Below are 21126 nucleotides of genomic sequence, written 5' to 3'. Positions count from 1 at the left end.
TTTGTGTGTATGTGTATTTGTGTCTGTGTGTGTGTGTGTGTGTGTGTGTGTGTGTGTGTGTGTTTTAGCTGAGTGACATGTGGGTTGGTGTGTATTCATCAAGGCCATCAGTGTGTGAAAAGGATGTCACTGGGTGTGTCTGTATATGGAGGCAATTTCTCACAGAACTTTGTACCTTCTGCAGGAAGAACAATCAATGATGTCTGTCTGCCCTGCTCTGTACACTTCACATAAAAATACAACCAATCCCTTTTCACCCTGACATGTGTATGTTAAAATCCCAACAAATCCCTTTGATTTATTCTTCCATGAGCATTATCCCTGGTCTCAGCACTCCAAGGTTAACTCCACAATATATTATTTTCCACAAACACAATATGCACACAGTCATGTTATAGTGCACATTTATAAAGCGAGATGCATTAAGGTGCCTCATGTTGTGCTATAATGATGTTGAGATTAGAATATGCTTTCTGTAAATGATACTTGGTTGGTACTTTCATAAACACAAATAGAAAAACTAATAGACAAATATTCAAAACTTGATTTCTCACCATGTGTTATATGCAAATTATCAGCCAGTGATTAAAAATAATGGCAATCCTTTGAAATGTCTAAATACTTGTGAAAGACCAACTCAGACCAACAGGAGTAGCTTACAGACTTCAGTTCACAACATCAGAAGCACCTTAAATGATGAAGTGCAATGATCCATGCATCCATCTATCCATCCATCCATATATCTGTCTATCCATCCATTTTTGTAATGCTTATCCTATGCAGGATTGAACAAAGCCAGAGGTCTACTACCAACTGGGAATCAGGGCACAAGGCAGGAGACACTCTGGAGAGATTTCAACCTATCTCAGGGCACAATAACACACACACTCACACACACTTTCACATACTTCGGACAATTTAGAGATACCAATCAGGAAAAACACATTAGGACTGGGGAGAAAACCAAAGTCCCTGCAAGGATTTTCTCGGGGAGAAAATGATAATATGCATGTGGCAGATGTTTTGATCTACAGTGACATATCTAGGAACATCATGGATTTAGTATTTTACGTTTTTTACAGTTTGTAGTCATTGATCATCCACTTAACATCAAACAGTAAGAAGCAAGCATATGTACACATTAGAACTGGTTCATTTGTTCAGTTATTACTGTGTCTTGTGGACTGTATCTGAACATTATATACCAAGTATTCAGGTCAGTACTAAATAAAATAGAAAATGCAATTTGTAAAACATATATTTTTAATTATTAACATGCTTAACATTTTGCATGTTGTATGTCACTTGACCCCAATTATATCAATAACAGAAAAAAAGATTCCAGATATAAATAAAGAATAAAGATTTTCAACATTTTATTTTATTTATTTATCAAATTTGCCATTCTATTGTTAATACTGTAACATGGATATTAGTTACAACATTATTGAATGCATTTGCTATTACAGAAAGACAATATTTGTAAAACACGACAGTTATAGGGTTCCTTTAATGTTTATAAGCATATTTTATTTACCTGCTAGGGTCTTCCCACGGTCTAAACAGAACTCTGGGAGAATCTGATCACCTGAATCGGGGACACTTTGTTCATGTCTTTGGATGCACTTACACTTACTCGCCAGTAGATGGTAGTATAGTGAATAGTGTTTTTTTTTTAGTAAAATCCAGAAAAAGCCTCATATACACATACAAAATAATAATTTTTTATCCCTCTAATGATTTTTTCTCCTTAATGTTTTCTTTAAAAATCACCTTCAATAATAAAAAGCATTTTGGGGTGTTACATATAATGATCATATTTATTAGAAGTTGATAAAATTTTAATATTATTTACACATTTGTAGCTGTAAATTGTGATCCTTGAATAACAAATAAAGATGGAATGAAGTGAGTACAGAAAGTCAAAAGACAAGTTTACACTTGCACATCTGATCTGTAGCTATGTGAAATATACACACTGACACTTCATAACAGGCTCCATTTGTTCCTGCAGGATTCATCTGATATATTTTACACCCTGGGGGCATCAGCACTTATCTGCAGTATTTGGGATAACACTGAAGTGTGAAGAACATACACCATCGGGTCCATGTAGGCAGTATCACTAAAGAAAATATTGGCAATGTCCAGAATTGTGAAAGAAAATGGAAAATTTCACAACAGCTCATATATAAATACATTTTCTCAATCACAGATAAGTGTCTGATTATTGCTTCCAGCAATTACTACTATCTATCTATCTATCTATCTATCTATCTATCTATCTATCTATCTATCTATCTATCTATCTATCTATCTATCTATCTGTCTGTCTGTCTCTCTGTCTGTCTGTCTGGCAGGATGTGCAGGGTGCCAACTCTACAATTTAAGGATGCCAAACAACCTATTACTCTGGACTGGGGAAGGAAACTGTAGTGACTGGAGGGAAACTCAGAATCAGATGGAGAACATGCAAACTGTTCACAGGGCAGAGGCAGAAACAGGGCTCTCAAGTTTTGAAGACAGGCAAGAGTGACATTTTAAAACCCTACAGCAACCCCCCCCCCCCCCCGTCCACTTATTAATGTGTGTTTGTGTGTGTTTGTGTGTGTTTGTGTTTGTGTGTGTTTGTGTGTGTTTGTGTTTGTGTGTGTTTGTGTGTTTGTGTGTGTGTAAATGTTTGTTGCCTTTTTGGACTCCTTTATCATTTGTAATGTTGCTCCCATTTAAAACAGTTCAGCTCAAGCCCAGACATTTTTAGGGTCAAGCTTGAGGACAATGTCCCGTCCAGAGACAAGCTGTTTCGTGTTGAGGTTTTGTTCAAACCGACCATCGAAAATACCCTTGCTAATTAATGTTTTTTTTCATTGGTTGTTTCTTATTGTTTCTGTTCTGTTGTTTCTGGTTGTTAGCTTCTTATTATGATTGGCTGATAAGTGTCAGGCTCGACTAAGAGCTCCAGGGGAGACGCGCTTGATTCCTGCCCGGTTGCATAGAGCCAGCGGTGCGGACTGATACATTTTGGGCGCTGCGGCTTATTAAATATATGATAAATAGTTAAAAAGATTTTCTGCGTGACAAATACAATGTGTGGGAAAAGCGTGAGAAAAGACCGAAATGCGCGACTGTCACTCTCAATGCATGACACTTGAGAGCCCTGCAGAAATGCACTAAAATCATTCCCCAAACCTTATAATGAATGAACTATAGGTTGTATTTATAATGCTTTTATATTGGACATAGCCTTTAGTGGTACAAACCCCAGGTATTTCCAGACCTCCTGTAGGGCACCTGTGTAGGAAATAGGGAGTGGTTTGGGATTGTAAATGAAACCACGTGACTACACTAAGGTGCGCTCTGAAGTGGGCGTGTCTCCGAGCTCGAGGGCCTCAAACAACAAACAGCACAAACAGCACCGAGCGCGTGCGCTTACTGGGAGCAAGCACACTACCATATTGTTATTTCATGGCTTCACCTTTCATGGCTTCCCCTCTGAGATCGGGCTTCCACCGGCTTGAGGTCCAAAAAACTGCATGGGAAATTCCGGACCGATACACAACATTAAACCCTGTGGGCACCGGGGCATATGGGACAGTATGGTAAGGGGAATATTTAATCTAACAACACTGACAGTTCAGCTGTACAACCTGTGTGCATACCTCACACTAACTACTGTAGATTATTGTGTTGTTTAATGCATAGAATTATAAGCATTTAAAATTCTATAACAATTCTATAACAAACTTCTATAATAATTCTCATAATTCTATAATTATATTATAAGCATTTAGAATTCTACTATAATTATATTTTATATATCAAAAATGTAAAAAGCATATATAACATTTATATAAACAAAAATGGCTCTGTAAACCATACACAATATTATAGCTGTAGGCATTGTTTAATCTGCTTAGTCAGTGATTTTCCCTCTTAGCCTGCATGTCTTTTCGTTTTGTTAGGAGGAAAACGATAAAGCCATCCGATATGAGAACGCTAGTCTTTTTAAGTTGCCATTATGTAGGAAATAAATAGGCTTATGTCTTGTGTAGCATACCAGAGGGGCAACAAGTTTCAGCAAGCAGACAGTGGGGCTTGGATGACGTCACCAAACGGTGCCTGTCGTCATCATAAACAATTAAACAATTGAAAAACCTAAACCACCTTCATTTATGTAATGTAATATATATATATATATATATAACATTAATCTTCTTCCAGGTGTGAAAACAGGACATGCTCTGATTCCCTTACTGTCACAAGTTAGCTTAGTCTGTTATATTGTGCAGCTGAGGATCCCTGAAAAAAAAAAAAGAAAAAAAAGTTGCTTCTTGCTCACTTACTATCCAACTTACTATCCTTACACTAACCGTCTCTCCCTCACCTTTCCTGGACATCCCTCACTCGGACGATGATTTAGATGCCGGTAAAACAATTATTCCAACCACTTACTGTATTCACTGTGTCTGTGAGTCTAGCTCTGCTATTGACCAGAAAACGAAGGAGAAGGTGGCCATTAAAAAGCTGTACCGACCGTTCCAGTCTCTGATCCATGCAAAGCGGGCCTACAGAGAACTCCGCCTTTTACGCCACATCCAACATGACAATGTGAGTCACAGATTCATATTGAGCCCACAGCAAAGCCTGGTTTGTAATAAAAATGTTATTAGCCAAAATGAATAAGTTATATACACATACAGTGTGTTTAGACTGTAGATAGACAGAGAGATTCTTACCAAAACAGTTAAACCAACATAACAGGAAATATACACCATTACAAGCCAGAGCTTGACAAAGCACTGAAAAATCCTTGAATCCTTCTCCCTGGACAGACCTGTTTTGTGTTTGGTAAATAATCCACTTTGTGTCTTGTATTGTATATGGAATTAGTCTCAAGGACTTCACATACTGTACAGTGAACAGTATCTCTGTCTGGCTTTCAATCCCAAACTGGAAATCTAATCTCCATCAAAACTGGATCATTGACGGTGACTTGCAAAATAGATGATCTCAAATGATAAAATGTTTACATAAGGATGCAAATCGATTATTTTCTAAATCCAGATATTCTAAAGGAGCTTGGAATTACATGTCTATTATATTGCTCTGTAACATTGTAATTTCTGAATAATCTTAATTATCAACTGGGATTAAGTGAATTTTGTAGCACACTAAAATTAATTCATGTATATCTTATTGATTGTTTTTAAAGGTGATCTGTCTACTGGATGTTTTCACCCCTGACTCCTCACTGGACAAATTCCAGACTTTGTAAGTAGCAAGATAAGCAGAACTCATACCTTTGCAGAAATTCTCTGCTTGTCATGACAAGTTAAATAGCTGAAAGTGTGTGTTTGTGGTGTGTGTTGGGGGTTTTGTGGTGGGGGGTATATGTCTTTGTGCTTGCTTCAGAAGGTGATATCACTTAAACTTTGGTGATATTCTTTATTATGCATATTTTTCTCTTTTTTTTCAATCTGTTTATTATTATTATTATTATTATTATTTTTATTATTATTATTATTATTATTATTATTATTATTATTATTATTATTATTACTAAGGTTTGTTTCCACCTGACCATCACACGCATATGTGAACTCCATGAAGACATGGTTTTTCAAGGTTGGAGTGGAGGAACTTCAACACCTTTAAGATGAACTGGAAAACTGTCTGCATGCCAGACCTCCTGACATCAGTGCCTGACCCCTAGTGGCTGAACAGACAAATCCCCACAACCGTGTTCCAAATGATAGCGGAAAGCCGTCCTAGAAAAAATCTGGAACTGGATGTGTGAAAAGCAAATAAAGGCACTACACTTTCATTCCTTTTGGCTTCCATTCATACACAAGCATATGCTGTAGACTGGAAACACAAAATGAATGTGAAGAAGTTTCGTATTTCAACTTCTTTGTGCAAGATGTCAAATCCATTTGCCGTACATGCTGAGAGTCTAGAGTGAGCATGCAATATGTATGATGTCCACAAACCTGTTCAGCTGTAGTTTCTTTTGTACAAATAGACTACACTCACTGACCACGTTAATAGGAACAGCTGTACCATTGCAGATGGAGGTGCCTGACAGAGGTGTCATAGCCTAGTGGTTAAGGTGTTGAATTACCCATTGTAAGGTTGTGTGTTTAAATCCCAGGTCCACCAGTCTGGTCACAGCTGGGTCCCTGAGCAAGGCTTTTTATCGCCAATTGTGCAGTTGTATAAAAATGAGATAAACTGTAAGTTGCTCTGGATTATTAGAGTGTCTGTCAAATGCTGTAAATGTGGGAAAATTCCCACAGCCATATTCCAAAGGTTAATGGAATGTCTAGAAAAAATGCATTTGTGTGATTTTTTTGGTGTCCACAACCGTTTTGACAAGTAATGCAGTGTTGTGTATATGTATGTTTGTGTGTGTGTGTGTGCCATACAGTTATTTGGTAATGCCATTTGTGGCTCAGGATCTTGGGCACATATTGAAGAGGAGGAGGCTCACTGAAAAAGTCATCGTGTATTTGTTCTACCAGTTACTCAGAGGGCTAAAGGTCTGGGATTATTCCTTTTTGTATTTTTATTATTCCACTGTTCACTATAGCAAAAAAAAAATCAAAATGTTTGCAGTCTTTCTCTGTTTTTAACTAACAGCTTGCTAATAATCACTGAAATTCTTTTTCTTTAGTACATCCATTCTGCTGGGATCATACACCGGGTATGAATAACACAGCTCACATACAACACACCCTGCCATTACTGATTACTAGGATTGGGAAATTTCCTGAACTCATCTATTTTTAAGATTAAACAAGTTTATACGTAAGAGCTATTCTGTCTACAACACAGAATACTACCACATGGAGACTGTAGTGATGTTATTAAAGTGAATTTATAGCACAGCTCTGTTGAAATCTCGACTCCTATTGATCAGAAACTGTTGATTCATTTTGATTTATTAATGTGAGGATGTGGTACTGTAGCTTAGTGGTTAAGGTGTTGGACTATTGGGAGGGTTTAAGTTTGAATCCAGCAAGTTGTCACTGCTGGTCCCTGAGCAAGGCCCTTAACTCTCAGTTGTATAAAATGAGATAAAAATATAAGCTGCCAGATGCTGTGAATGTAAATGTAATTAACAGTACAGTAGTGCCCTGTATACCTCTCAGTGCTGGTCCCAAGCCCAGATCAAATTAGAGGCTTAGGTGAAGGAGAGCAGCCGATCAAAAATATGAAGGCCGGATGATCCATGTAAAAACAGTAGTAGACTGAAACAATTGTGCCATCTGTAATACAAATCAGCAGTTACATTAATACCACATAACTTAGCTTTGGTTATTTTCCTACAACATCATGCCCTGTTGTGTCTTAAATCATAGTTCTCAACACGTACAGTATGGCTTATTAATCTTGAGTTAAGTTTATGACTTGTCCAAGTGGACTACTGCAGAAAATCATAGTTAAATGAAACTTAATTTTAGTTCACTTCAGTTCAGTGGGATGCCCAGTATTTTGAGATTTAAGATAAGATTTATGATCTTCTTCATTAGGATCTGAAGCCAAACAACCTTGCTGTTGATGAAAACTGTGAGTTAAAGGTAAGTGACATCTTGTGGAACGCTACATCTCAGGATATTTTTTATAGTTGAATAAATGTCTCTTGAGCTAACGATTTCTCACTCTTTCTCTCCTGAATACTTATCTATACACACAATCCCAGATATTGGACTTTGGCTTGGCAAGACATGCAGAGATGGAGATGACTGGCTATGTTGTGACACGGTGGTACAGAGCCCCTGAAGTCATTTTCAACTGGATGCATTATACTCAGACAGGTGACTTTTAGTCTTTTTAATTGTTAATCCTCAAAATATAGTGTAGGAGTATATAACAGCGGTTGAAGACATACTTATTCAGGAAACACTTCAACTGGCACTTCTTTCCCTATCTTTTGCATTTATTAAAATAAAACTTTTTAATTGTAACTTTGGCTTTACTTTTGGAACCAGCATTAATGTATCCATACTGCCAAATGCTGTAAATGTAAATATAAGTATAGGAGATTATTGTCTGGGGTTTCTGGGTAGTTTATGCTTTAATCTGGACTAGAAGTGAGTGGTTTTTAACACACAGTAGTCTTGATAAGATAGTATTACTGTCTTGCCTAATGCAGTAAAAATAATACAAACTAGTTTTTGACATCTGTAATTTCCCAAGTGACCTGAATCCTGTTCTTTGTGCAGTGGACATATGGTCTGCTGGTTGCATCCTGGCGGAGATGATCACCGGTGAGGTGCTTTTTCCAGGAAATGACAGTATCCTTTCTTTCCCTTTATATTTGTTCTCTGTAAACATCTTTGAATTTGTTCTGCATACCAAATTATTAGGATGAGCATATTTTCAGTGCAGGTCGCTCCAAGCAGGAGTTATAATTAGCAGTGTTCATTCAGCAGTGTGGGAACAGTACTGTGTGTGGTGGGCTGGAAAAATCCACTGCATTCTGAATTCTGGAAAACAGTCAAAATCACGAGACGATTTTATGATCATTTGTTTTATATTATATTGTTGAGTAATAGTGTCGGAAATTGTGTGCCTCTGGGGAGTGGAAAATCAGACTCAAATGCAGGAATGGCAGCAAACAAGGGTTTTATAAAACCAAACTAGACTGACCAAACACAGGGAAACACAAGGGAAGAAAAAAAACTACAAAATAAACAAGATACAATAAAGCCAAAAATAAGAGCATAAAACAGAGAAGAAATACAAGAAATAGGAGGCATGCAATGACAAGGACACATTAAAAAAGCAGACGCAGGACCAAAGGAATAAATAGGGAAGGTAATTGGGAAGACATGAGGAACAGTTGTGCAGAGGTGAGAATGGGTAAAGTATAGTGCAGGGCAAACACGTGATCAAACAACAACAAAAAACACATGGCACAAGACAAACAAAGCCTGCCAGAAAGTCCCACACAAATACAGAGTGTCTGAAAAGTCAGGAAACTGTTAATATATCAAGCAAATATGCTCTGAGCAGAATCCCCAAAACATGATACACTAGATGAGCAAATGCACAGAGCTTAATACTGAGCATACAAAGCATATGTTGTGAATAAGAAATACAAAATTAAGTATATGTAGTTTTATTCTTATTAGGTATTGACTTTTTGGACATCATGTGTACTTCAGCATGCTTTGCATTAAGGAGCCAGTTTAAAAAATGCAGCTATAAAAAAACTTTCCATCTTACAGAACATTGTCTGAGACTTTGATGGCTTAGTGTTCTTTTCTCATGTTATAAATAGGTAATTACATGAAATTGAAATGACAATTGGTGAAAATAGGTATATGTGTATATGCGTAATCTATTTGTTTGTAATCAGGGACCGGCTGCCAAAGTGTTTGGGATGTTAATAAAAATAAAGTTAAAAATAAAGATTACATTTTTCAATGAAAAGACACTAACAACAAGAATTATAACCAACCAGGTAGAACTGAGAGAACCAAATACCCCAGCAACACTAGTGTGAGTCATGGATACCTCATAAGGTCAGCTGTTGGATTCCTTATCGGAAGGTCATGAGTTCAAATTCCAGCCATGCCTGGTGTCCATAGGGGGCAAAGCTCTATTTCCATACATTTCCTCATTCTCAACCCTGTCTGCAGGTTCCTTAATCCTGTTACCTAGGTATGGACCAGCTGAACATGATCCTCCATCTAACAGGAACACCACACTTATCACTGGTGCAGAAAATGCAGAGCAAAGATGTAGGAATCCATTAAGCTTAATTCAATCACCAATAATGTTTTTTAAGGCTAATTTTATTTCAAAGTTTGATTTCATGATGTTAAAGCTATACGGTAGTGGTCTGCTCTGCTCTGGTCTTTTTTTTTAAACTAAAAATGAAATTACTTATCTGCTTGCAGGCAAGGGCTTACGTACAGTCTCTCCCAGTCCAGAAAAAGAAAGTATTCAGAGACATCTTCCCATCCATGGATCCCAACGGTCTGTCTCTGCCTCTGCAATAATTAGCTACATTACACAAACTGTATAAATGTGAGGATGAAGGGAAATTTTGAATGGAACAACAAAGTACTGTGAGGGAAAGCTAGTCATTTGCCGTCGTTGACATTATCGCTTGTATTGACTTATCATTCTTTATACACTAGATGGAGCACAAACAAATGAAGTAGAAATCTCAGACTCATGACTGGGTGTACTGGGAGGTAGTTTATTACTGAATGATAAGGAAACCTCTGGTGATAGGATTATACAAGGAAAGAAAGGGTCCTTTAACTAACATTATTTTCTACAGTAGTTAACCTGGAACAACCATGGGTAATGGAATACACAAGTATGTAATGGATGTTTGTTTAAATGTTAGCAAAATGATGGTGCCACATGTTTGATATACTAACATTGATTACTTCTGCTGATTACTTTCCATGTTATTGAATTTAAATTAACGAACACAAGTGTTATTTATTTCATGTTCCATGTTTTTATGTGTTAATGTATCTGTTGCAGTGTTTTGTATTTTTTTGTGAATGTTGCAGCTAAAAAGTGCTTTGTTTTGTGGCAGCTACTTCCAAAACTCACAATGCAGCTTGCTGAGAATTTCTGCTTTTTTGCGGAAAAATCAATTCGGTGAATTTGCAAGAAGAGGATTTTTCTACTAATGAAAAGCGATATCTAATCACTTCCTGTGATCGCTGTATTTATGTTTGACTCACAAGAATCGAAGAGGGCTTTGTCTGAATGTGCATTTTGAATCTGAAAAATCTCCAACTCCTTCGCATATATCACAAATATATATGTGTTTAATTCTGCATTCATTTCTATGATCACAAAGTCATGAAATCCTGAAGGAACTGATTAATGCTGAAATCCACAGTTTGATCATATTAATTGACGTTCTGTGTCAGTTATGAAAATCTTAAAGGAAAGCGTTACCATGTACATATTTACTGCTTAAGCTGCATGCTGTGTGTATAAAATGAGCTTTTAATTATGTCCATAGTCGTAGGTCTGTACCTAGTCCTAATGTAACATGTTTAATATGTCAAGCTGTGAATCTGCTTGAGAAGACTCTGATGTTGGACCCAGAAGCCAGACTGACAGCTAAAGACGGGATGTCTCACCCCTACCTCTCTGACTACCAAGACCCGGAAAATGAACCTGAGTCTCCCCCTTATGACGACTCATTTGAGAGCCTGGAGCTGGCTGTTAGCGAGTGGAAGAGTGAGAAACACACACATATACACACAGACTGCAACAATCACGTAATGAAATAATACCTTCAATAATAATAATATTGATATAATGTTGTTTTCTTTTTTTTTCAGGCCTTATACACATGGAGATCATGACATTTGACCCAGACAATCCTAGACAAACTGCAATATAACACCTCATCAGAACTGGGAATATGCTGCAATAAAGTTACTACTGATTAAGCTACATGATGGTGTTATCCAACACACCAACAGTGAGAGAAACGCAGTTTATTTACACAGCCAGCTCGAAGGTTACATTTTTCTCTTTTTATTTCACATGAATATCCAGTTTTATCCTGTTGTTTTCCATGTATTTGTAGTTACGTTAATAAAAATAAACCACTGAATATTAATTGAAATGAAAGCATTATTAAACATTATTAAAATACAATTTAATAAAATTGTACACAGCAGAAGAAGGCATTAGATTTTCATGTGTTTGTGACTCTGATGAAGCTGTGACTTTTCTCTCATACAGCTGCACATTGTCCAGCAGGTGTACTATTATCATATACGTAGTTTCATCCATTTTAGTACACACACCCAACTGGTCGATTTAAAAATGCCAGCAACATTGCTGAACGTATATGGTAGATGAACCGAACAAATTAAACTAGGAGTCATTTATGCATAATTAATAAATCCTTTATTAAAGCTATTTCTGATATCCTACAACAATTTTGATGATTATATATATATAAAACATTGTATAAGAGACATGGGCACGGGTGTAGGTTAAATACTTTTAAATAGATTGAATAAAATCTAAAAGGTCTGTGGCGTGGTGCATAGATGGCACCTAATGGATGACATACTTTGTATTGCACAAAGGTAATAAATATATTCCTATGTCCATGTGCTCTTACAGCCAAATAAGTACAGAGAGTGTAGAATAGCACATAAAGAGCTTGGTCCTTTGTGATGTCAGACCTCACAAACCTCAGAGAAACAATCTGCTTGCCCACTTGATTCAACATTAAAATGCTAAAATTAAACATTCTTTAGATTATAATCATGACTTATAAGTATATTTTAATGCCATGAGTAAATAAACTACTGTAATGCTCGAGCACAAGCAGCCAGTAAAACATTTGAATGTGAAGCATTTTATTTCAAGATGGTTGTTTTCTCAAGGCAAAACCTTTTAGTCATTTTTAGTCTTTTTAGTCATTAAACCGTCGCCTCTAACGACTCTTTAAAGATTTACGGTCTCTTGGGAACTCCTTTGAATGGAGCTTAGCGGCACTTAACATCTGTTTTAGGCAAAGTAGGTATTTCATTTTACAGCTGACAGAAAGTTTTTAATGCAGTTATGTTGAGTGCACCACACTTATTACTTTTGAGCTTGCATTTGTAGTTAGAATTATGCATGTAGTACTTTTTCAGACCTCTTCATACATCTCTCTGCAGAAACACACCTTTTGTGCACAGTAGCTCAGTTATGTTAAAAAAATGGACACCAATAAACAAAATCTCAAAATACACTCCGTACTATAACACAACTGTTGGCATCATCACTATTCTGCATAACATATATATATATAATAATAAACACCCAGCGCATATGTCCACTGAATTTACACCCAAGATATCAGCTTACTTTGTACTTATAAATTAGAGCAAATAGTAAGCATGAGCATAAACAAAGAACCAAAAAAGTACTTGTCCATCACACATAAACTACACTGAGGTGTGATAGCTTAGTGTTAAAGGTGTTGGACTATTGAATAGAGAATTGTTGGTTTGAATCCCATGTTCACTAAGCTGCCACTGCTAGAGCCCTGAGCAAAGCCCTAAACCCATCTATAAAATGTTGTAATCTTTGTCTAACAATGTAAACATTAGACCTTTGTTGGGTTTTTCCTTTTTTTTTGTTGCAAAGCTTTTTTTTTGTATGTGAACTGCCATCTTCAGGTCTCCCCACAGTTCTTCAAATGGGTGTCTAGGCTTTGTCTTGGGTCACTCTAGGACTAGGGTACTTTGGTCCGCATCTCTGGGCTAGGCAGGTGAACAGGCAGTCTCATCATTTGAGAGCAGTATATATCGAATATATATATATCGAATATATATAAATATCGATAACTGACTTTTTTGCTGACTGAAAGTGAAAATGGCGTGCTCAAAGCTGGCTGTTGATAAGAAAAGAAAAGTCGATTTTGAAGACCGCGAGATTAAGAGTGAGTGGACAGAAAAATATGCATTTGTGCTCCCTTTGGGAAGCAGAAAACCAATGTGGTTAATCTGCAATGAAACGGTAGAAATCATCAAAAGTGGTAACGTGAAACACCATTGTGAAACCAAGCATGCACATTGTGAACAAAATTACCCTCAGAACACAGAGGTAAGGACCACAAAAATAAACCAGCTGAAATCCTATGATGCTACAAGCAGTGTAATAGTCACACAAACGGAGCAGGCAACAGAAGCCTCACTAAGAGTAGCATGGGTCCTGGGAAAACAGGAGTGTATGAGTGAAGTGGTGACTGCTCTGTTTGAAGGGACTCAAACAGATGAAATATTCCAGTTGGATGAAATAATCCATCCAGTTCCATTGGATGAAATAATCCAGAAAATAAGCCAAATACCCTGTTCTGATTCCACTGATGCAAGACAAACTGAAATACTTGATGATGATTTGCTTGAACAACTTAGCTCTGCTATAAAAAAAGCTAAATTAATTTCATCCACAGAGAACACAGACAATGCACAACTCATGGTCTTTGTCAGATTCTTTGATGAAGAAAAGGGATAATTTTATGAAGATGTTTTGGGTCTCACAAACCTCCATGGACACACAAGGGGGATGACATTTATGAAGCAGTGACATGCCTTTTGATTGGGTGTGGAAACCAGAGTAACCCCATATATTTTTAATGTGAAAAGCTATTTCTTATGAATGAGCTGTAAAAGTGTGATGTAATCCAGTCCAAACATAGTTGTTAAAGGGTTCTACAATTTTTTAAAAATTCTAAAAAAAAATCTTGTAAAATTGTATCCTATGAAGACAATAGTCGCAAAACAGTCAAGATAAATTATACACTTACAAGTCTTGGACTTTATACTTAAAAATGCAGGCTGCAATTGTATCTTCAAGGTTAAAATTGTCTCTTAGCTCGTCTTTATAGCCCAACAGCCATGTATTGAGATGGTTTTAAAGAGGTTTAAGATCTCATTGTGTCTTGTTCATATGTGTACACAATAAATTAGCTTATACCAGTCTAAACAGCCTGTACCAAGACTTGTCTGGTCTGAATAATGTTCTCTTCTGCTTCATTTTTTGGTTGTGAGTTTGAATCCCAATGCCACCAAGCTTCCACTCCTGGGGCCCTGAGCAAGACCCTATAATAATATATTTTCTTGCTGTTTTCATACACAGCATTTGATGTTTGCATGTATTATTTTCATTTGCCAACCATTTCCTGCTTGCTTTTCCCCCAAATTTGTCTAAATGTCAAATGCTTTATTTTACATCCACAGTTTAATGACTGCATCATGAAAAATAACTATTTCAGTATTATCCATAACGCAATGTTACACATTGTAATGTGTGTTTTAAAGAACATCAACTGAGCGTGCTTTACAGCTTTTTTTTTTGTCATGCTTGGTGAGTGGCTTTTGTAGCTATTTTGGAGCAGTTTGATGTAGTGTTTATGTGTAATGTCAGGCCAATTTATTATCTGGTTAAGTGTTTAAAGTCTTCTTTCTGCCCACTTTCTTCAGTATTAATGCTAAGCAACTAAATTGCATCAATTTTTTTATGATATTAAAGGACAGCTGTCAGAGGAATATGCGAATAGAGACCTTAAAAACAACAATATGGTCCATCACGTTAACACAAGTTACATGATTTCTAGAACAGAAATCATGTAACCTGTGTTAACGTGATGGACTACTTATTTTAATTAACCTTTACCATATTTTGAACGCTTTTTTGTATTTTCCTTTAGAAACAGAATGACAGGTTTCAAAAAAGACACAAACCCCTTCCATTGTCTCTTTTTAGTTCTTTTATTCTTTAAACATTTGACCCCATCTTTTCTGTAGATATTCACTATTCGTTTCTTGCACAGAGATGATATACTTTGTGTGAGACACATCAACATATTTGATGCAGGTCAGTGGATGGTCTTTAAATAACTGCATAGTGTGCTAGGCATATAAGGGATAAATGTGGGTGAGTAGCGGTAATGGTGGTACTGAATGACAGATGGCGATGTTATGGCTATGGTTGATTAGTCTTATTATTTTTTCCAATTGAATTTTTTTTCCAGAGGCAAAAAGGATGTATCTGGAGGTAGTCATGGATGGACTGCATGAGTACAGCATGCTTAGTGGTGCATGGATTTGGATATCATAGAGGAACGAGACATCGAATATTCACCTCTTTGTCCACTTAAACCTAATCCAGAGACACCTCCTAAACCAATGCTGGAACCATAGCCGCCACCGCCACCCCCCAGTGCAATGCCAGAACCTCCACCATAGCCATAGGAAGCACTCAATCCGCTACTCAATCCGCTACTCAATCCACCACTGAAACTGCCACCCAAACCACCACTTAATCCCATACCGCTACCAAAACCAATGCCATAACCACTTCCATAACCACTTCCATAACCACTTCCATAACCACTGCCATAACCGCCACCATAACCAACACCGTGTCCAGAACCTGGAAAAAGATACATACATTAAAATTGCCTTCCTTATCTAAACTTTAATGATATTTACAATTAAATACAGATGTATTTGATATAATTAAATTTATCAAAGTGCATATTACACATACCACCACTAGTGCTGGTTTCCTGAATGTGGACTGTTGCAGTTCCACCACCAGAGGTAATCCTATGAATGGATGCATACAATGCACTTTAGAGACAAACAAATAATGCAATTTTAAGTCATAATATGTTGGTATAAGATGACTGACCTAGACTCCTCTCCTTCTAGGAGTTTTCTGTAGGTGGCAATTTCAATGTCCAGGGCCAGTTTGACATTCATGAGCTCCTGGTATTCACGCACTTGTTGGGCCATGTCCCGCTTAGCTCCCTGCAGGGCATCTTCTAGTTCCTTAAGACGATGTTTGGCATCCTTCACTGCCACCTCACCCCGTTCCTCAGCCTCTGCAATCTGTGTCTCCAAGCTGGTGCGCTACAAAAAAAGAACATGAAGAAACCATTTACAATTGAAATTGCTGTCTGAGTAGAATTTTGGGAGTTTTGTCACTTTAAACTATGACTTGTGCATCTAAATTAGACACATGGACCAGAAAAGATAAGACTATAGCTCACTTGTCCCTTGACTGACTCAATTTCATTCGTCATTCGTGTGATCATGCGGTTGAGATCTACAAGTTCAGCCTTGGTAGTGCGAATGTCTTCACCATAGGTGCCAGCAGATGACTGCATTTCCTCAAACTGGTAAATGAGAAGAAAAGCACAAACTCAGTGGTTCTTAATTTTATTACAATATCTCTCCCAGTGTCCAGCGTTTTTCTTACCTTCTCCTTGTACCATGACTCAGCCTCAGCACGACTGTGAGCGGCAATCTCCTCATACTGAGCACGGACCTCAGACAAAATGGCATCCAAGTCCAGGTTGCGACTGTTGTCCATCTCAACAATGACTGATGTGTCCTTGATTTGTCCCTGAAGCTCCAGCAGCTCCTGAAAGTTTAAGGCACCAAGGAGAAATATTTTGCAACACAGACTTTTAATCAAATCAGTGTAAATATAATTGCATCATTCTCTTACCGCATCATACACAGCTCTGAGAAAGTTGATCTCATCCTGAATTCCATCAACTTTAGCTTCAAGCTCAACTTTCTGCATGTAGGCTGCATCGACATCCTGTTGGAGGACAAGTATAGTTTAAAATCCAATAAAAAAATGACGTTTTAATACATTTGAACAGTAGAATAGTAATGGCGCTTGCCTTCTTCAGGACAACAAATTCATTTTCTGCAGTAGCACGCTTGTTGATTTCATCCTCATACCTGCAAAGAAATAAGAACAGATTAAGCCACAAAATTATGCAACTACAACAAACAGAATTTAAGCAGTATCAGCAAACTACAGGTTAAATAACTTGCTTGTGTTTGTAGTCCTCCACCATGCCCTGCATGTTCTTCAGGTCTCCCTCCAGTTTAATCCTCTCACTTCCAAGGCTATCAAGCTGTCTGCGCAGGTTGGAAATGTAGGCATCGAACATGCCATCAATGTTGGAACGTGATGTGGTCTGTTCCTGAAGAAGATTCCACTTGGTCTCCAACATCTTGTTCTGTTGTTCCAGGAAACGCACCTACAGAAAGGATGAACACATATAGAATAGATTTTAATATTAGGAAAAGATTTAATCGATTTCTAGGGAAAGTTTTGCTCAATAAATTATATTGTAAATATTAGCAAATTCTAAACCCCCTGTCACTTGCTGTGTGCATTCAAACAGTCTAGAATATTTAGAGCTAGTCCAGATTGATCCAGATTGAACTACATTGTCTTCCTCAGGCCATGTTCTGTTTATATACTGTATCTGCTTTTAGCACAATTTTAGCAAAGCTCCTTGGCAAGGGCCCTGGCAGCCTTTGGCAACAATATAGCCAGGCCAAAACAGGCATGATAAGACACTCCTTGCCCTAAATACACAGACTTATACTAACAATTATTGTGTTTTTTTTGGAATTCAAAACATAGTTTCAATAATATGAATATTACAATAAATGCCTTAAGGCTTCAACAAATGAAACTGCTAATTATGAAAATGGACAATAGAAAAGAATGAAAGGGATCCACAAGAACACTGTAACACCACTGACATGGTATTTAATGGAGGTTTCCTCCTGCATGTATTGATTGACAATAGATTTGTAACATATACAAAACACATACACACTCACATATAGTGCCCCCATCAAAGTAAATGGGAAATTGCTTGCACTTAATTAAAGCATACTAAGTTACACTTTCCAAGCTAGAATCTTACTTAAAGCAAACTATTGTTGTTAGAGAAATGTTTATGCAAAATGAACTAAGTCTTGCACAAAATACCTAAAATTCTATTGAAACTTTTGTGTTTAAGATTTAATCTGTTAAAACACAGCAGAGACAGATTTCCCATATCTAGGCTAGGACTCAATGAGCTTCTGACAATCATTCTGAGACATGGACATGACCTATTCTAAGACCTTACTGAATTACTACTGAGTATTTCTCAAAGATCTTACAGGTATTAACTAGGTAAAAACTGTGAAAATTGGATGACCCACCTTGTCAATAAAGGAGGCAAAGCGGTTGTTGAGGGTCTTGATCTCCTCTTTTTCTTTCGTGCGGACAATCTGGATGTTGGGGTCAATCTCCAAGTGAAGGGGGGCAAGGAGGCTTTGGTTGATTGTGACAGCAGTGATTGGTGGTTGCATAAAACCACCAATGCCAAAACCTGGTCCTGCGCCTCCTCCTCCTCCTCCTCCTCCCCCCCCTCCTCCTACTCTTCCTAAACCATAACCATAACCAGCACCCACACCATAGGCACCACCTGCACTTAAGCCAGCTCCAATACCTGAACCAAGACCATAGCTTGCTCCAAAGCCTCTAGCACTGCTACCCAGGCTGAAGCCTGAGCCAGCAGCAATGCCACTGCCAATGCCGACACCACCGCCATAGCCAGAGCCAACGCCAAAGCCAGAGAGACCGCCAAAGCCAGAGAGACCGCCATAGCCAGAGCCACCAGTAAAGCCGGCACGGCGGTAGCCAGCAGAATAGCTCATCCTGGAGCTGCTGGGTGCAGTATAGGTCTGGCTGGAGAAACCACTGCTGGCAAGCCCTCCATAGCGACGTGAACTACTTTTGGATGAGAAGCTTCTGCTCTGGTGTCTGACACTCATGACTGCTGGTGAGAGAATGCGAATGTGGAGAGGGAAAGAGAGCTTACTACGAGGATGTTCCCTCTGAGTGCCTTCTCTGTGGTGGCGAACAGCTTTTAAAGTCTATGCTGGGGACAGATGTCATATAGACCCTCCCACTCCACCTCTGGTGCATCCTCCCCGTCTCCCCAGTGCAGGTACTGACTACACATGTATGGTTTATGGGGGGAGGCTATGACACACCCTGCTGCATAGGTACACACTAGAGAAAGTAAGTTCTCACATAAATTCTTGGCAAGTACAAGTTTTGTATTTGGATTGTAGTTTGTTAGGGTTTGTTTATATTACATAATAATACATGTGCTGTCTGTAGTACGTACAGTAGATAGTAAGGGTTGTAGGTGTGTATTTCAGAGTCTGTCAGTGTCCATTTTTTGTGCTATTATTGCTTCGTGTACCTGTAGGTGGCGTTATCCAAAAATCTTCCAACTTCATGTTGCTATAAGTTATGATTAGACTTTTATGGCATTTAGCAGATGCCTTTATCCAGAGCAATGTACAAAAGTGCTTTGAAGTCTCCATATAGTCTTCCAGATGCACTTAAAACATATAGTCTTCCAGATACACTTAAAACAAAGGGAAAATAAGTGCTAGATCTTCAGAAGTTCATTTCACCACCACGGTTCCAGAACAGAAAGTCTTGCTGTATACCTTCTTCTCACCCTGAGAGGTAGTGGGATCAGTCGAGCAGTACTATTAGATCCGAGGGAGCGAGATTTATATATAAGGTGATAGGTATTTGCATAGATATGAGCATTTGTACACATTGATACACAGTGTTTATAGTCAAATAGATAGGCCTTGTATTACATAAACATGTTCTAGTGCTATGTATTTATTTCCTCTTCTGAATAAATATCATTGATGTAAACGAACTGAACACTTTATTTAGAGATCATCCTTACTCATTTGTGCAATTACCTATTTAGGAGTTTGTGTGGCAGCAGTGCAATGCATAAAAATCATGCAAATACGTACTAGCAGCTTTGGGTAATGTTCAGATCAAAAATCACAATGGCGAAAAATGTGATCACAGTGATTCTAAACATGGCATGATTGTTGATGCCAGGATTAATTCTATACATGCGTATGTCTTGACATTGAATAGAGAGGTTAACGGATACTGGCCAGAATGGTTTCATGAACATGACAGTGATGCTGACTTCACACGCTATCTGAAATTTCCCAATTCTGAATACGTCATTACGAGTTCACCACATTGGAGTGCTTCGTTGTCTGAAGCAATCAGGAATTACTGGACGCCAGGTTCGTTGTTGCCTGTTTCTTGGGGAAATGTTATTTTACACTATAACCAACAGACAGAAGAAGAAAAAAACGTTCTATATAATACATGTAAATAATTGTACATAAATAATAAACAAAGATAAAAAAATACTTTAAAAATAAATAGATAAATAAGTTTTGTATGCTACTAATAAAATTGAATATCAGAGCATCATTTCTGTGACAATATGCTCCAATCTTTCTGCAAACCTTAGGTTTGTCATCTTTAGAGAAAATGAGCAACTAGGTAAGCACAGTCCAACATAACAATAGGTGACTGTTTATGGCCCCCAAAGTATACTGTGGTTTGTGGGTGATTAATACATGCTACTCTGTAAAACAAGCTTTGAATACATAGAATCATAAACCAGTAACGGCTGCAAATAATTCATTTAGTCGAATTAAATTTATATATTGAGAATTAAAGAAGAAAAACAACAATTAAATACTGGCCCTATTTAAAGATCAATGCACTGCAATTCTGATATTTGAGCTCAGTGCACCTTTTTCTATGATCTTTAGAATCTTTCACAGGGTTATTTATTTTTACTTGCCACTTGATATGCAGCAAAACCACAAATATGTTACTACTTTTGCATCATCTGTCAGTGTATTCTACAAAACCTGCGGCATACCTAAATAGGTGAGTTAAGTCCAAAAGCTT

The 21126-nt window shown here is 37.6% G+C and overlaps 3 protein-coding genes across 3 annotated transcripts in view; 1 reads left to right on the top strand and 2 right to left on the bottom strand.

Moving 5' to 3' along the window:
* plxnb1a (plexin b1a) overlaps positions 1 to 1548 on the bottom strand; it is a 75817-nt gene extending 74269 nt beyond the window's left edge. Inside the window, exon 1 of the mRNA XM_060894222.1 lies at positions 1538 to 1548. The gene's annotated coding sequence lies outside the window, so the exon portion shown is untranslated. The remainder of the gene's footprint in view (positions 1 to 1537) is intronic.
* Positions 1549 to 3375: 1827 nt separating this feature from the next.
* zgc:171775 (STKc_p38 domain-containing protein) lies at positions 3376 to 11605 on the top strand. The gene is made up of 12 exons (XM_060893924.1): positions 3376 to 3599; positions 4479 to 4608; positions 5213 to 5271; positions 6428 to 6539; positions 6674 to 6703; positions 7533 to 7580; positions 7703 to 7817; positions 8226 to 8297; positions 9670 to 9749; positions 9909 to 9987; positions 11050 to 11223; positions 11328 to 11605. Exons 1-12 carry the CDS (start codon positions 3466 to 3468, stop codon positions 11387 to 11389), a joined length of 1095 nt encoding a protein of 364 aa, XP_060749907.1. The 5' UTR covers positions 3376 to 3465; the 3' UTR covers positions 11390 to 11605.
* Positions 11606 to 15247: 3642 nt separating this feature from the next.
* Positions 15248 to 19229, bottom strand: LOC132862561 (intermediate filament protein ON3-like). The gene is made up of 9 exons (XM_060894627.1): positions 18525 to 19229; positions 17352 to 17560; positions 17195 to 17255; positions 17014 to 17109; positions 16762 to 16926; positions 16553 to 16678; positions 16192 to 16412; positions 16048 to 16106; positions 15248 to 15930 (listed from the first exon to the last, which is right to left on the bottom strand). Exons 1-9 carry the CDS (start codon positions 19137 to 19139, stop codon positions 15587 to 15589), a joined length of 1896 nt encoding a protein of 631 aa, XP_060750610.1. The 5' UTR covers positions 19140 to 19229; the 3' UTR covers positions 15248 to 15586.
* Between the last annotated feature and the right edge of the window lie 1897 nt (positions 19230 to 21126).

This window comes from Tachysurus vachellii, chromosome 19 (assembly GCF_030014155.1).
Source record: "Tachysurus vachellii isolate PV-2020 chromosome 19, HZAU_Pvac_v1, whole genome shotgun sequence".
NCBI lineage: Eukaryota > Metazoa > Chordata > Actinopteri > Siluriformes > Bagridae > Tachysurus > Tachysurus vachellii.
Note: the sequence above shows the minus strand (reverse complement) of the source record. Positions and strands in the feature narration are given on the sequence as shown.

Excerpts from the sequence above, each read along its gene's own strand:
- zgc:171775 (XM_060893924.1), top strand. The coding sequence starts at position 3,466 with ATGGCTTCACCTTTCATGGCTTCCCCTCTGAGATCGGGCTTCCACCGG. Across the intron at positions 6,704-7,532 it reads CTGCTGGGATCATACACCGG|GATCTGAAGCCAAACAACCT; the intron begins GTATGAATAACA and ends CTTCTTCATTAG. Across the intron at positions 8,298-9,669 it reads GCTTTTTCCAGGAAATGACA|GTATGGACCAGCTGAACATG; the intron begins GTATCCTTTCTT and ends CCTGTTACCTAG.
- LOC132862561 (XM_060894627.1), bottom strand. The coding sequence starts at position 19,139 with ATGAGTGTCAGACACCAGAGCAGAAGCTTCTCATCCAAAAGTAGTTCA. Across the intron at positions 16,679-16,761 it reads AGTCATGGTACAAGGAGAAG|TTTGAGGAAATGCAGTCATC; the intron begins GTAAGAAAAACG and ends CTCATTTACCAG. Across the intron at positions 16,107-16,191 it reads CTAGAAGGAGAGGAGTCTAG|GATTACCTCTGGTGGTGGAA; the intron begins GTCAGTCATCTT and ends ATCCATTCATAG.